The sequence below is a fragment of the Schistosoma haematobium genome, chromosome 1, assembly GCF_000699445.3.
Source record: "Schistosoma haematobium chromosome 1, whole genome shotgun sequence".
Lineage (NCBI taxonomy): Eukaryota > Metazoa > Platyhelminthes > Trematoda > Strigeidida > Schistosomatidae > Schistosoma > Schistosoma haematobium.
In genome coordinates this window covers 5,484,910-5,500,175 of record NC_067196.1, presented here as the reverse complement: position 1 = coordinate 5,500,175, position 15,266 = coordinate 5,484,910, and the positions used below count along the sequence as shown (strand labels likewise).

At 39.5% G+C, this 15,266-nt stretch overlaps 1 protein-coding gene across 4 annotated transcripts; it reads right to left on the bottom strand.

The window, feature by feature from the left end:
* Positions 1-865: 865 nt before the first annotated feature.
* On the bottom strand, positions 866-7,120 carry TIMM10_1 (Mitochondrial import inner membrane translocase subunit Tim10). Of its 4 annotated transcripts, none has more exons than XM_051218362.1 (3): positions 7,068-7,120; positions 5,507-5,673; positions 866-1,323 (listed from the first exon to the last, which is right to left on the bottom strand). In XM_051218362.1, the coding sequence occupies exon 3, from the start codon at positions 1,262-1,264 to the stop codon at positions 1,004-1,006; it is 261 nt and encodes an 86-aa protein (XP_051072986.1). In that variant the 5' UTR covers positions 1,265-1,323; positions 5,507-5,673; positions 7,068-7,120; the 3' UTR covers positions 866-1,003. The 4 variants fall into 4 exon arrangements, with proteins under 4 accessions (XP_051072986.1, XP_051072987.1, XP_051072988.1 ...); XM_051218361.1 differs by having other exon boundaries at positions 7,072-7,119; XM_051218363.1 differs by lacking the exon at positions 5,507-5,673 and having other exon boundaries at positions 7,068-7,119.
* Between the last annotated feature and the right edge of the window lie 8,146 nt (positions 7,121-15,266).

Sequence of the window (15,266 nt, the reverse complement as noted above, 5' to 3'; positions counted from 1 at the left end):
CTCATCTTGGAGCTAGTCCCAGTTGAGCGCAGGATTATTTAGAAATAGTTTCGACATTCATTTCGGATCTCCAAAGATATACGACCATTAAACCACCCAGCACATATTTCTAATGCTATAATACTATTTTTGAGAAAGGATCAAGAAGAAGACTCGAGCTCTCTTCGGTTATCAGACGGAACTATGTTCATAAATTTGTGCTTTATTATCAAGCAACACTAAGTATGATGGGAAAAACAGAAACTACTCACCTATTACGTCATGCCTACAATGACAAAACAAAGTTCAACATAAGTTTCCTCATTTTATTGATTAATACAGAAACATATTAAGAGGGTGGAATAATATTTGCAACTGTAAGTTCAGAATTTCAGATATTTGATCAAGGAGCTAAAGTGTAAACTTATTATTTTCTTTGAAAACTTTTACTTAAACGTAGACCTTTATTTACACTCACGAACCCTTTTGGACCAATATTTCCATCCCCAGAAAACTTGTCATTACAGATTATATCATACCTGTCACTACATTTAGCAAAGTGTTCAGTGGGACTTAATAGCTAAATAATGAATTGAATGGTAAATCCAAGTGACGAGGGAAGGGTTACAAACGTTCAGAAGTAAATTCGGAATCAGTTTTTAAAATCTTAACATGAAATCTGGGGGGGGTAGCATACGCTAATGAGTCTTAAGACAAACCAATCAGAGTACTTAACAGTTTTGTTACTTCAGAATAAAACATTGAACCGTCAACTTCAGAGGAATGTTGTTCATAACCAAACCAGACTACCTAATTGTCTAGTAATACTTCATCTAAACAATCAGTTCACTAGCTCTTCATGAGAAATTTACCACAGAATGTAAACTCATTTTGACATAGTTGTATTTTAAAAATACAACTAATTTACAATTGCGATATAATACAGAAAACAAGGATATGTTTCTTTACATCTAAATTTTCAGTTTAGAAAGCGAACTTTTTCCAGAGTATATCCTGAAAAAGTCTAGTTACTAGTTACCACTTTCGGGTCTGATGATGCCATTGTAGACAACTTCTTAGTAGTTTGCATATACGCTTGCATAAATTTTGAGGCGCATCTATCTAAGCAAACTGCTTCACCTTTAGTTAGATCACCATCATTATAATTAGATGGAATACATTTAGCTAGACAGCTACTTGTCATACTGGTAAATACTTGTTGCATCATTTCGATTTCAAACATTTGCATTTGTCTTTCAACAGCTTTATCACCTTTGGTCGACATTATGATTACGATGTTTGTTTGTTTACAGTCACGATTTTAAAATTAGCCAATTTATCAGCCTACAAACGAACATTTGAATAATAAAGAAATTAACGGAATGTTAACACAATACTTTAAGCAAATAAATGGTAATCTTGTTTCAAGTTTAAAAGTGAACAATAAAACAAATTGTGGTTAGGTTTAGAAGGGAAATGTTGATAAGATCACTTGCCGAAAACCATGGGAAACTTATAAATGCAAACACAAAGGTTTCGATAAGTACTTATAGAGGTAACTAATTAGTTAAAGCACTCAACATTCAAATATTTCAGTACAGTTACGAACTCCAATTTAGTTTAAACAGTTTACATGTATAAAAGTTTGGCCTGAAGTTGAATATACAAACTAGTACCTATTGATATTGCATTTATTGTTGGGATAAAAAAGTAAAGAAAACAACTGAAATATATCGGTCATGTAGTCTTATTTTAACCTCATATTGTTTACCTTCTGTAAAATCTGTTTGGAAGTATTTTACATTAGTAGAAAAGTAAGTTAAAACGAATGCAAGGTAGTAATTCAACAACGGTTTAAACTCGTAACTACATAGTGATCCGACAAACATACTGAAGGCTAGTTTGATGCATGGAATAATATAAAAATTTTAAAACAAAGGTTAAGGCTTAGAGATTAAGTACATATATTCTGACGCATTTGATTTAGTTATTTACAAATACAACTAATGTATTGGGGAATGAAGAGATAAAGAAATAACCAAGGGCATCATTTTTTGTTCTAAAGTAATTTATTATCTGTACTTTTTGAGTACAGAAACAAAAAGGGTGATGCTACATCTCCTCATTGTGTAAACCTTTCAGTGTTGTTTGTATTCAAAGGTGTAAAGGCTTTTTTGTACTTATTTCCGTCGGATTTTTGCTTTCAGTTACAGTAACACATAAACCTCAGCCTTTTGTGTTCAGCGTCTGTTACCTTTAAGGTCTTAAAAAATACTTATTCTAGAGATCAGATTTTTGTTCTCTTTGTGAGATCAATACACAATTTTATGGCGCGAGTAAAACATCGTTGTGGTAGACCCGCGTGTCTTTTCCTGATCGAGGACGTAGTGCAATGTGACAACTGCAACAAGTGATATCACAACATGTGCACCGGACTCACACCGGCTGCATATAAAAGGTGCTACAGCCCACTATCACGTTGTCTGTGCAAAGTATGCTGCTCCACAAAGTCTCTGCTGAGTTTTGAAGTGGCTGAACTGCTGAACATAGCTAAAAAGATGCCCTCAGATAAATAGCCAGCAGCAGATTAACAGTTTTTGAGGAAGCAGTGAGTATTATCATGAGTCCAACTTTGGATTTTAATGAAACCATCAAGATGGACCCAAATAGCGTAGTGGATAACAAACAGATGTAGGCATGGTTACCGGAAAAAGCATGCTGAGAAGAAACAAATTATAGGGAGCTCTAAGAGAAGTGAGTCGACGGTTTCAGGTCCGGATTCACATACCAATGCAAAATAGACTATTGGGGAGCAAAGCCTGAGCGGTGTAGATGATGTGACCAAGAGACAAAATAAGGTCGATGAACTACTTACAATTACACCCAGAAAAGAAAATTAAGTAAACAAAGTGAGACATTCGCGTCTGACTCCAAACTGAACTGTAGGAATGGAGATATTTTGAGAAGCAAAACCTCGCAGCATGTTAATACGGGTTTCTGTGACAAGTCAGCCATTTTTCATAAGTTAAGAGAATCTTCCAAAAAGAACCAAAGGTTGGATTTGAACACGACTTAAGTCACATTAAGCCCTTAATAAGCAAACTGCTTCCAGAAACGGTAGGAGTTAACATCTATAAGCTTTGTACAATAGAGAAACAAGTGGACTCCGAGAGCGCGCAGAAAAGCTGCCTCTTAAAAGTTACCTTAGCTCCTGCTAAAGAAACCTAATACTGGAAAACACACGCAAACTGACTGGGTCTAGAATAGATGTCCGTGAGGATCTCAGACTGGTTGGTCGTATTAAGAGTTATTATTATTACTTATTATTTAAACGCATAAATATTAGTACAAGAAGGCACCAAATAGATATACGCCACATAAATCGTTTGGTTTGTGTGAGGGCTGAAATACTTCCTGGGTGCCCAAACCGGATCACGTGGTTTTCTTAGAAGGTCACACCCGGAGCCTTCGACCTAAAGGTCTAATCCACACGGCAGTGGAACAAAGTCAGCAGATGCAGTCCCATGATAGTCGGTGACCAACAACTGGTTCATACGCCATTTGTTCCCTCAGCACACTGGAGTCCATGTGCACCATTGGTTTGGAATCAGGGTTTCCCAACTCCTCTAGGTGGACTGCCTGTGTTTATCAACCCGGTTAAAGCGCAGGACATTCTCTTCTCGTCCTCTCAATTTTGTAAACAACAGTAATGCTGTGAGAAGACAGTGAGTAGGACTTCCATGGCAGTGGTTTTATGCACGTGACCATGTGAGAGCATCTCTAGAGGGAGAGATGACTCTCCACACTCTCGGCCGTACCAGAGTATTTGGGGGTGGCAGAGGTAGAAATGAATGAGCGCCGCTGGAACGGTGAAAAAACTTACACTTAAGGGTTTCCACGCCGTAGAAGTTTGGAGCGAAACGATCCTCAAACCACTCTGGGTGGTGAGGGAAGGTTATTTACAGAAATAAATGTGTATACAAATGCTTGCAGCCTGCCTAATAAGATGGCGGAGCTCAAACCAGTGGTGGACACAGAAGACTTTGATGTGATTGACATTTCAGAAACATGGTTAACGTCAGAAGTGTATGATAGTGAAATTCAGTTGCTTGGTTCCTTACCTAGCAGGACTAATAGACTAAACCGTAGGTGTGGTGGGGTTATCCTACACACGAAAAGCACTTTAACCATACGAGCTATCGAGACAGTGGTACACGACTCAGAGACATATGAACTGGTGCGCTGCATGGTCAAATGTAAGCGGCAAGATATTGAATCAGTTGTAGTATACCGCAGTCCAGAATGTGTAGTGGGTGACTTGCTTCTAAGCAAAATTAAATGCTGGTGTAATAGGGGTAAAACCCTTATAATAGGCAACTTTAATGCACGGTACATAAATTGGGGAAGCTTAGAAGTAGGGATATCAACATCATTCGATTGCGGATTGTTAGAAACTGCAATCTCCACAGCTTTATTCTAGAACATTAGAGATCCAACTAGATATGACCTACACAACTCATCTCTCTTGGGCCTAGTCTTCAAACACAGGGACGATGTCGATCAAATAACTTTCCTCCACCTTTAAGAAGTGATCGTGCTGTAATCTTATTTAAATTCATGGCTGAGATGGCCTGTCAAACAGTTGTGTCGGTCTGTTCTAACATATAGAACGCAGGAATGAATGAGACCATCTCTGCAGCCTCGGTTGAGAACTGGATAATTGACTCAGGGGCATGGACTCATTTCCGGCAGTCATACAACCAAGTAACTCAGCCATTCATACCCTAGACAGTCCCAAAGAAGAAGAGGCACAGCCATTCCTGGATAAACAGGGATATCAGATGTTTACTAAGGCAAAAGAAGAAATGTTGAAACATCGCCATTAGCCTTGACACAGCCAGTACGATGGGACGCTACAGGTCAGTAAGAGCCAAGTGTATGATTACGATTGGAGAAGCTCGGAGAAAGCATAAAAGGCAGTTAGCCCAATCTGTGAGACTATCCTCGTACATAAATTACAGAAAAACGACGCAACATTGAATTCCTAACTTAATTACGAAAGAAAGTGGATCTCAAATGACAGAGGATGATCAGGAAAAAGCAGAGGATATGGCAAACTATTTCGGGACAGTTTCCACTCAGAAGCACCTTATAGATGAAAATATAGCCAGTCAGTAACAACGTAGAACTTCGTACGTACGTACATCAGTTCAAGTTGCCATACCACATTAGTACAGAGATGCAGTTGTCGATTCAAATCCCGTAGTGATAGAGGCGGTAAGAGTATAAGCAGTAATCGGGAAGATTAGGGTTTGGAGATGTTATTTAAAGAGTATAATCCAGTGAAATAAATTTGGAAAGAGGAAGAAAGGGACATGAAGAATTCAGACCCAAATACAAAGTCAAAAAATCGTCTGCTCACTGTGGACTTCAATTGAGACGATGTTCTTAAGGCCCTTAACACCCTAGACACAGAAAAGTCAGAAAGACCAGATGAATTTCATCCGAAAATACTGAAGCAACTTACACATTATATTGCTGCCCCATTGACTACGATATTCAATGTGACTTGGCCAAGGTAAGTTGCCAATAGACTGGAAGGATACAATTATCACCCCAATACATAAAACAGGATCAAGCCAACTTTCATCAAACTACAGACCTGTCAGTCTCATCAGTGTAGTAGTTAAAATACTGGGAAGAATGACCAAAAAGACCATAATGGCATTCGTGGAAAGCAACAACTTATTAAACAGTGAACAATATCGTTTCAGGAAAGATTTATTTTGCGCAACAAATCACCTTATAGCATGAAAGAAATGGATACACTCTAGATAATGGAAAATCAGTGGGTGTTTTCCACATAGACTTCAACAAAGCATTTGATAAGGTGCCAAAAAGTAAACTACCCTTGAAGCTGGAAAATCCCGGCATTGCCTGGTAGGTCGCAGGCAGAAAGTAAGAAAGAATTCCGAGTGTTCTTCCTGGAAACCATTACTTAGTGGGATACCCCAAGGCTCTGTCCTAGGTGCCCCACTTTTTATACTGTATGTAAAGGAACCCTCAACTGTAGCTGTACCCAATGCTAATATATGCTGATGATGTGAAAGCCTGGTGAAAAATGACAGGAAACGCAGATGCATGTGCACTTCAGGCAGACTTAGATATTCCGATTAACTGGTTTAAAAATTGGCTGACGCTTATCGACGCGGCCAAGTGTGTCTACATGCACTTTGGGGACACAAAGGAAAATAGGTACAGAGTAGGTGGAGTGCCTGTACCAGTAGTCCGGTCTCACAAGGATCTTGGAATGACATTGAGTCATGATCTTAGGACCACAACCCACTACCATGAAGTTAAAGCTTAGTGGTTTAGAACCCTATAGGCCTTAAGACGGATATTCACCAAGTTAGATACTACTATGTTCACTACAGTATACACATGTGTAAACTAAGGTTGCAACTTTAGTGAGAACTAAACATGGTAAGTGTTCAGGCAGAAAGCCCCTGTTCAAAAGGTGGCTCAGATATCCTGGGAAAAGTACATAGGGCAGCTACCTGTGCAATTCAGAACTCCGGGGTTTACCATACAAAGAGCGGCTTGCAGAGCTAGACCTCTTTACCCTACCGCAGATTAGGAGTTGATGTGATCACGATGCATAGAATACTAAGAAATGACTATGCACCCAATATATTTTTTCCTCTTCTTCCTACCAGATCTGGACAACTCAGAGGACACAGCAGGCGAGTAGAAAAGCCAAGAAAGAACAAAATACCTGAGGCATACAGGTTTTTACACAGAGTGGTCAATTTTTGGAATCTGTTGCCCGAAGCAGTAGTTTTAGCACCTTCAATTAACCCATTCAATAGAAGACTATAAACTCACAAAAGCATACTGGAAAATCAATAACATAGGCCGTAGGCCTGCTGTCCTTACTACACAAATATGAATTAGATTTAATTAAGCTTAAGGTTATTGATCATCCAGTGATTTCACCGCATTTTAGTTGATTATTCTATAATCTGCTAATAAAAATAGCACATACTAAGATGCTTTCAATATGAAGGAAATGTGATGGTCAACCTTACTCACAAAACTACGAAGGCTTGCCAGTGAAACGATGCCAACTCATTTGTTTTTGCGGTGCTCCAATTTGACCTAGAACCTTTGCAATATCCAATGAATATATGAAAAACTTGAGTAAAGTGATCGGTTCTTTTGCGCTCCCTTCTTGTTATTTCGCAAGACTCCAAGTATTCGGTAATGTTTAACGAGTGGTAGTCTGACCACTCAACTTCACTAGTTCTAGTCAGTTTCGCAATAGTTATTTATGGGTTTTTAAATCTTATGGTTTGAGTGTGTGCGTTTGTCTCAAGGCAGTAGGGTTTCTTGGCACTAGCAGTTACCAAATTACCAGTCAGGTTGGCCAGCTGCTCGCAATATGTAAGGCAATTGGGTAAAAATTCGAGTGCTAGATGATTGTTTCAATAGATGAATAAGTACTCACTACTAACTAATTGATAGTCGAGAGAGTGTGAGAAAACTGGGGCTAAGAATTCGAGTGGAAATGAGGATGATAATATGGAAGGTAAGAGGTAGTTACTGATATGTGATAATGATAATAGTAGGTAAATTATGAGACATGCATCAGGCATAGCTGGTCCAGGAGGCAGATGGTAATCCATGGGTAAGTATTTGTTGGTTAAGTCTCCTCTTGTAGCTATTCATTGTTTGAGGCTGTGCTCACTTCTGCTTGGGAAGTATTCCAAGTGGAGAAAGCTCTTAGTGTAAGGAACTGGGATCTTACCCGGCTTTTCCGATATTTTATGTGCAACTTTCTGGGGTTGCTTCGCGGTGTGTGATGGTGATGTTGTTGTGGGGTGTTCATGTCGGCGTGACTTAGCATATTCAGTGTGTCATATGATATCAGATCACCTCATATTCTGATGCAGCTTAGCGAGGATAATTCCAGGTTTTGGAGCCTATCTTCTTTAGACTTACACTCTAAATCTACCAACCACAAGATTGCTTGTCCCTGTACGTGGTCTAGTAGATTTGTGTCCCTTATGAAAAGAGGGAAAGCAACGGAATTGTAAACCGTGGGGTGCGGTTGTGCGTACGTTCTCAGGTGTTAGGAACAACTCTGGGATGATTGCGTCAAGTTGTCGTCGCATGAAGTGGTCAGCTACGTCTTGCTCTGGCTGAACACCCCATAAAGTTTGAGTAGGTGTTTAAGTACTTCGTGGTTACGGACCCGAGGTCACGCTCTGTAGGTGTAATTGCTTTGTATCAAATGTAACAGAATGTTCATGATATGACACTTCGACAAGTGAAGTTCTGACTGACTGTCCACTGCCTATTCTACTATGGTTGCAAGGTCCTTTTGAAGCTCAAGTGAATCTTTTTCGCTTTACATGGGCCTTCAGATCTTCGCATTGTCTGCATAGATCAGCGTTGCTGGGTTTGTCTCGTCTAGCAGGTCGTTAGTAAGGACCAGGAATATGAATGGACCTAAGATTGTTCTGTGTGAAACAACTGATGTTTAGACCTTTCGGCTCGCACGCACTCTATTCACCTTGGTACAAAATGTCATATTCTCAACGTAATTTCTAGGCAAAAACAGAGGCGAGTCAGTGAAACCTATATCTGTAGCTATCGGAAAATATGCGCAGTAGTGTCGAAGGCTTTTATGAAATCAAAGAATACTACACGAACCGGTATTATGTGTACCAGGTAGGCAATCCTGCTTCCTCATGCTATGAGGAGACTAGACGCACGAGACCTGCATTTTTGAACCCGTTTTGGGCTCCATGGAGGATGTCATTTTAATCCGTGCATTATCTCATTTATCTACTGGTCGCCTTTAACAGCATTGAAAGTAATGAGACTGGTCTGTAGCCACTCCTTTGACGGTTTGAGGAGAGGTGACCTGGTTTCATTCTCTCGGCAATTGGTGTGAATCTAGTGAATGCTTGAAAGAGCCACACGCCAGTGTGCTGATAGTTTCCGCACACTGTTTCAGGATTATATATCGGGTGTTGTCATATCCAAGTGACTTTCCTGGGCACAGGGATTTCCACCTCTTTAATACTGACCCGGGAGTTGTTGGACTCTCAACTGGCACTACAGCTGAGAAGTGTTCCTCACTTACTGGCTTCTAGTTCTGTTGGTCAACGAAGTTGGCATCAAAGTTCTCTGCAATCTTTGAGCTGGTGTGGTAGCCATTTGGCCCTCTAAGAACACAGATCTCGTGGTTCGTAGGCTTTCACCCAGTCGTTAATCTGTAGAGATATTTGTGGTTAGCTTGCATTTTGGAGGCTAGCTTGGCCCTCCTATCGCTTTGAACTTTGGCGTAGCATCTGGGTTGCATTTGTTTCGAGTAACAGCTACGGTCATCATCCTTCAGAAGGACCCTCCATCTATGCCAGGCTCACCGTTTAGCCTGTACTAATCGTTCTGAGACTCGCCTAAACTAGGATATTTACATTCAAGATATCTGCTTCAACTGAGGTGCGTCATGTAGGATGGCGTTCTGATTGATATTCTTCACCATCTCCTAGTGGTCATTCACCATTAGCCTCTATCACTCTCGTTGAAGAGAACGAGAATATAGGCAGAGAGTAATTATGGTAGCAATAAAGGAGCGAAGTATTTAGTGCAGAGTTTTACGCACATTACGAAACAACCCTGTAATTTTGCACTGAATACTTGAATTATGCTTTCGTTCACTACAATGTGGCCATGTGGCGTGTTGAAGAGTTCTTCAATGCGTTCTGTCCACCTGCTGTGTTGATCTGCGATCTCAGTGATTAGTTCGCCTTGTTTGTTCTTGACTGGTCACCCTGGTCTATCATATTTTACAGTTGATTTTCAAGTTGTGTCACATAATTCTTTTACATTTTTTTTTAATACCTTGCTTTTTTTTGTTTTTGCAGTGTCATCCACACATTTTTACTCATCAGTTCCAGTTTTTCAGTTTACCTGCCTGATTGTCTCTGTGTATTCGGCTTGTTCCCTGACTCATTGACTTCTGGCTTCTTGTCCACCTTTTTTCCAATCTCCCTCAGTGTATCAGTAGAGACTGACACTTTTCCTGCTGCACCTGGCTACATATTATCACCTAATACGTTGAAGTTATCGCTTCTTTGACATCCCCTATTTTGTTCCCCATAATAGGTTCTTGCTCTTCTTGTCGGGCTCGTCAATCTAATTTACGGCCTACTTCGTTATTAGTACTGCTCTAATGGTAGGCTTAAGATTGTAGATTTGTCATGATGTAACTACCCAATCTATAGGATCTTACGTGGAATTCACATCATTGTCTACACTGACTCGTCGTATAGTAACAATCACCACCATATGATGGAGAACACATTTAAGTTAAAGATAAAACAATATACTTGATATGGATAAAAGTAATGTTACATATTTACATAAGGCCTGGTCACGCCAGCAAAGCCGAGCCATGCCATCCGATGAATTCAGTTTCGAGTGAATGTTACCGCGTTCACCTTTATTGACCTTCTCGCACTGTTACATATTGATAGTCTATTTTCTTAATTGTCTCATGTTCGGCTTTGCGGACTATGACTAGGTTCCGAAGTCACTACACATCCTTTAAAACTTTGAACTTACTACTGAGAGCTATCTCTTGTTAATGAGTTCGGTAGAATCGCGAAGGAAGGCCATAATAAGGTTTTGCGGTTTCGTTAGTCTTATGCTTTCTTAGCTTCAGTTCTAACTTAGCCACCACTAAGTTGCGGTCTGGAGTTACATAAGCTGCTCTCTGTGTTCCCATATATTTTACTGATGCAAACTTGGTAGATTTCGTTCCATGTTGAGAAATACTTGTAGTTTTATGTATGCGTTTGTGGAGGAATACAGTCCTATCTATAATTATTTTGTGGTGATTTGAAACTATATTTGCTCCTGTCTTGAATCCTATGTTTTCCAAGTGCTCTGAAAATTATTTGATGGTACGGGCGTGACTGGCATGGCCCTCCGTTAAATAATCTGGCAAAAATCCATGTGGTTTTATAGGGTCTAGGTCTAGCCTGGTAGCAGTGAGCTTATCTATGCCATTGAAACAGTAGACCTAACCCACATAGAAACAACATCACTTTCCACACTGAATCGTTCTATCATGTCAGTGTGCCTTTTATAGAACCATCACAGCACACATTCGAGATGGGAATAGGACGACATTTGAAATTCTATCTAGTATCCATGATACAGTTCATTCGAATCCTGCTACTAAATTATTTGCTCATCTATATTTTCTCTCTTTTTAAAGTCAACTTAATATTCCTCCAAATGTCTCGGAACCTGTTTAAAAGTGGTGGATATTATGTAAACATTATTGACACTCTTAACTGAGCTTGCACTTCTGATGAAATCCGAAATATATTTTCGAAGTATTTGGATAGGTTGTTCCATAAAAATAACAACACTTTATGTCAAAAGTAAGAGGAGACGTAAAATGACCACGCCTAAATGGGCTAGTGATACCACCTCGATTGTGTGTTCCCTCTTCGACCTTTCTTGACGGTTAATGCAAGTCTTCTCCGTTCAGTCCATCCGCAAGGGTAGTGTGGATGCGTTTATGAAGTATAATGGTATCACCTATGACCATGTTGAAAGCTCACAGATTCTGAAGCCTCCCATCACTCCAGTTCCTTCATCACAGGTCATTTAACTTTAATAAAATTTCATACCTCGTTTCACCTGCAGAAGAGTCGATGTACTACAGTCTCATGCAAAACTAATATTCATCAACTGCGGAGTCATAAGCATTCGTGCTACACTCGGTGAACATTCAATATCACCCATCCGTCTTTGTTTGAAGCATGATTCGATTATCGTGAAGCGGTTTTTGCGCTTTTTCACATATCAGCAGCGCAAATTCTTGCGTACTCCGAGTAATAACTTCATTCTGGCCAGACAACAAGAGTACCTCTCGTAAAGCTGGTCATTTATGTTCATCTTTCGTTCACTCGATTTCACTTATCACAAACAGAGTAAAAGTGTTCATTCTCTATCCCATTGTCATTTAAACGGACCTCATATTATCTCACACTATATGAAAACCCCATGTGTCAATTTTGATTGTTGCTCTGGTTGTTAGGAATAACATTAAGCTTGTGAATTTCAACGAGTCACGGATTTCAACATGGAGCTTCATAATTCGTCTAAACTAATAGTTCTAGTGACGTTTCACGGTCAGCGTTTTTTATCAGCAGGGTTTTACTCCATGGGAGGAGATTGTTGATCACTTAATCAAACTTCCTTTTATATCCTTTGGTCAGGTATTAAACTAAAAAGGCACCAGGAGGAATTTCGATGAACAAAATAAAAGTTTTATCCATAAAACCGAATTTTTATATTTCATAGCTGCACGTAAATGACATTCTTTCTTTCACCATACGTATAAAACTGTTACACAGAATGCGTGATAGTGGATTTTAATTATACTCACGCCTGCATTGGATCCTCTTTGTTCATCAGTAATACTGAGAAGTCAAGTATGTGTTGTGCTTGAGTATCTTGGTTTTCCCCTCAAGTATGTTGAGGCCTACTGATACAGACGCTCCTGTTACACTGCTTTTGTTGACCTGCACTTGATGATGTGTATGCCATAGAAGGACGAGTTCATCTGCATAGTTTAAGTCGTCAAGTTGTGTGTAAGCTGCTCACCCTACTGGGGAGTTTGAATGAACTGATGATCCCTTTGTACTTGTTGAATACTTGATTTCGAATTCCAAAAACAGTACATTCGTTCGTTCTCATCTAGTACTTCTTCATCCGATTACGTTATTTCTGGGTTCTTAGTTTGTACTATAATTTAAATACCTCTAAATATCACACTGACGTCGCGACGGAGCCTGCGATGGAATGATTGGACATACATTCAGATTTTGATGCGTTTGAGGATTATTTTGAAGGGTTCGAAATCTGGGCTATGACCAAGGAAGATGATGAGAATGTTAATATTGTAGCACACTTCCTCACATTTATCGGAAAAGGAGCTTACAGCTCAATAAAAAATCTGGCTTTATCAGAAAAGCCCATTTCGCTTCGTTATGCAACTGTCAACGAACTACTGCTGGACTATGTTAAGTTTACAAATTTCGAATGCGGTAAAGGGGAGAAATTTCATAAAACTATTCATCAGGACATCAAAAATTCCGCTACATTTTACACTACCCCAATCCAATGCGTACTCGACGTTATGCTGACAATTCATTGAGGATATGCGATACAGTTCATGAAGGTGAGATCAAGTTTGGTAAATGTTTATCCTTTGGCAAATTTCATTCTCGTAATTCATGCGCACATCGTAATGCTAAATATTTTAAATGTGGCATGATTGGATACATTCAGTCAGTTTGTAATACTAAAATTCATTCCGCTGCAATTAATGCGAAAAATTTTGGTTCTGATCCTACTGACTTGGGTGTTTCTAATGATGATTTACTTCTATCCACGACTTCGAAAAGCCATATAGAGTTACATAGCAGACCAGAATTAGATGAAACTGAAAATCCTTGTGAGACAACAGTTTCCAATCAATCAACTTATCAGATTTCTCATCTTATTGTGCCATATATTGTTTCTAATGACCATTCACATATTTTTGATGAAACCGCTTATAAATCTGAGGAAAATATGTTGAGTGAACCTAATCATGATGGAGAAACTGATGTACTTTTGACAGATAATGATTCTTCTAATGACCCTGTACTCTGCCATGACATTCTTAGGAGATTTCAGGAAACTATTTCAGAAGCGTCAAATCCTGATATTATATAAACTATTATTTGTCCTCGTAATACGCTTGTTTCTTGTGGGAAACTTGTTCAGTTCGAAGCACAAGTACTAAATGAGCTGGAGTTTGATTAGAATTCGGATGATTTCATATCAACTGCTGTTTATCCTTATCACGATGTCACTTCTAATGTTTACTCTAGTCAATGTCAGGAATATATTTTAAATGAAGTCACATCATTCGTAACTTGGGGATAAAAGGATCCATCATTATTTCGTGGAGGAGGATAGTGTTGGAAAGTCTATGGTTTAAATTCTAGATATCAGTAGTTGGACACAATTCTAGGACCCAAGTGACTCTGTTCCGATTTCGGATGTTGATTTGAGTACACATGAGCGCATTCTAGATAATACAGAAACGTTATCCAATACACTGTTTGACAGACACAGGAAAAACTTAAGAAGACGTACAAAGGACTACAGACACATAGACAATAATATAAGCTGTGGCGGATGTGGTGTGTGAGTGAACAAATGATTCTTTTGTACTTGTTGAATGTTGAATTCGAATCCTCAATAAAGTACAGACGTTCATGCTTACCTAGTGATTCTTAGTCCGTTTGCGTTGTTCTCGGATAATTCTTTCGTACTATAATTAAACGATCCTAATTATCACACATATTCAGTGTTTCCGCCGAGATGTGGAGGTCTTCATAATCCAGTCGACCATCAGGAGAAAGAGCAATGGAGAGGGTAAGCAACCTCGTCTGACACCAGTACCCACTTGGAATACAACACTTGTTTCTCCTCCCAGAGCTTACCGAACAGAACGTGGTGCATGTTTGCAGTCAGTTGGATGTCTCACTTCACTGCTTCAGCTAGTATATTTTCAGGTCCTTCCGCTTCCCCAATCCTGACTTGTTTGAGTGTCATGCTGGTGGAGTGACAGCTATAAGAAGGTCTGTGTGTGTTGTTTCGATGTCCGTTAGGTTCAGAGTAGGTGGTCTGTTTAAGAGTTCTTCAAAGTGTTCAACCCACCTATTCTACTATTCTTGAATCTCAGTGATTGTCTTGCCTTCATTGTCCTTGACTGGTCACTCTGGCGTACAATATTTCCGTGCTAGTTTCTTCGTTGTATCATATGGCTGTCTCATATTTCCTTCTCTTGCAGCTTTCTTCGCTTCCATTGCTAGGTGTTCCGCGTATTTCTGCTTATCGGCTCTAGTGCTCCTCTTTACATTCTTGTCTGCTTCTGTGCATCTGGTCTGTGCCTTGACTTTCTCTGTTCTTGTTCGACTGTTGCTAATTGCTGACTTCTTGAATCCTATCCGAAGTTTCCATAGAGATACATTCCTTATGATGGCGCTCCTAGAGGCCCAGAACTAAACCTCTTGACACTTTGAAGGTAGTGCTTCTCTGATGCATTTTCAATTGTCCTCTACAGTAGTTCCTTCCTTCAGTAGATCCTGTAAGGCTCGACACATGTTTTTCAGAGTTATCTTGAATTGGTTAAGTCTGTTAGT

Excerpts from the sequence above, each read along its gene's own strand:
- TIMM10_1 (XM_051218362.1), bottom strand. The coding sequence starts at position 1,264 with ATGTCGACCAAAGGTGATAAAGCTGTTGAAAGACAAATGCAAATGTTT.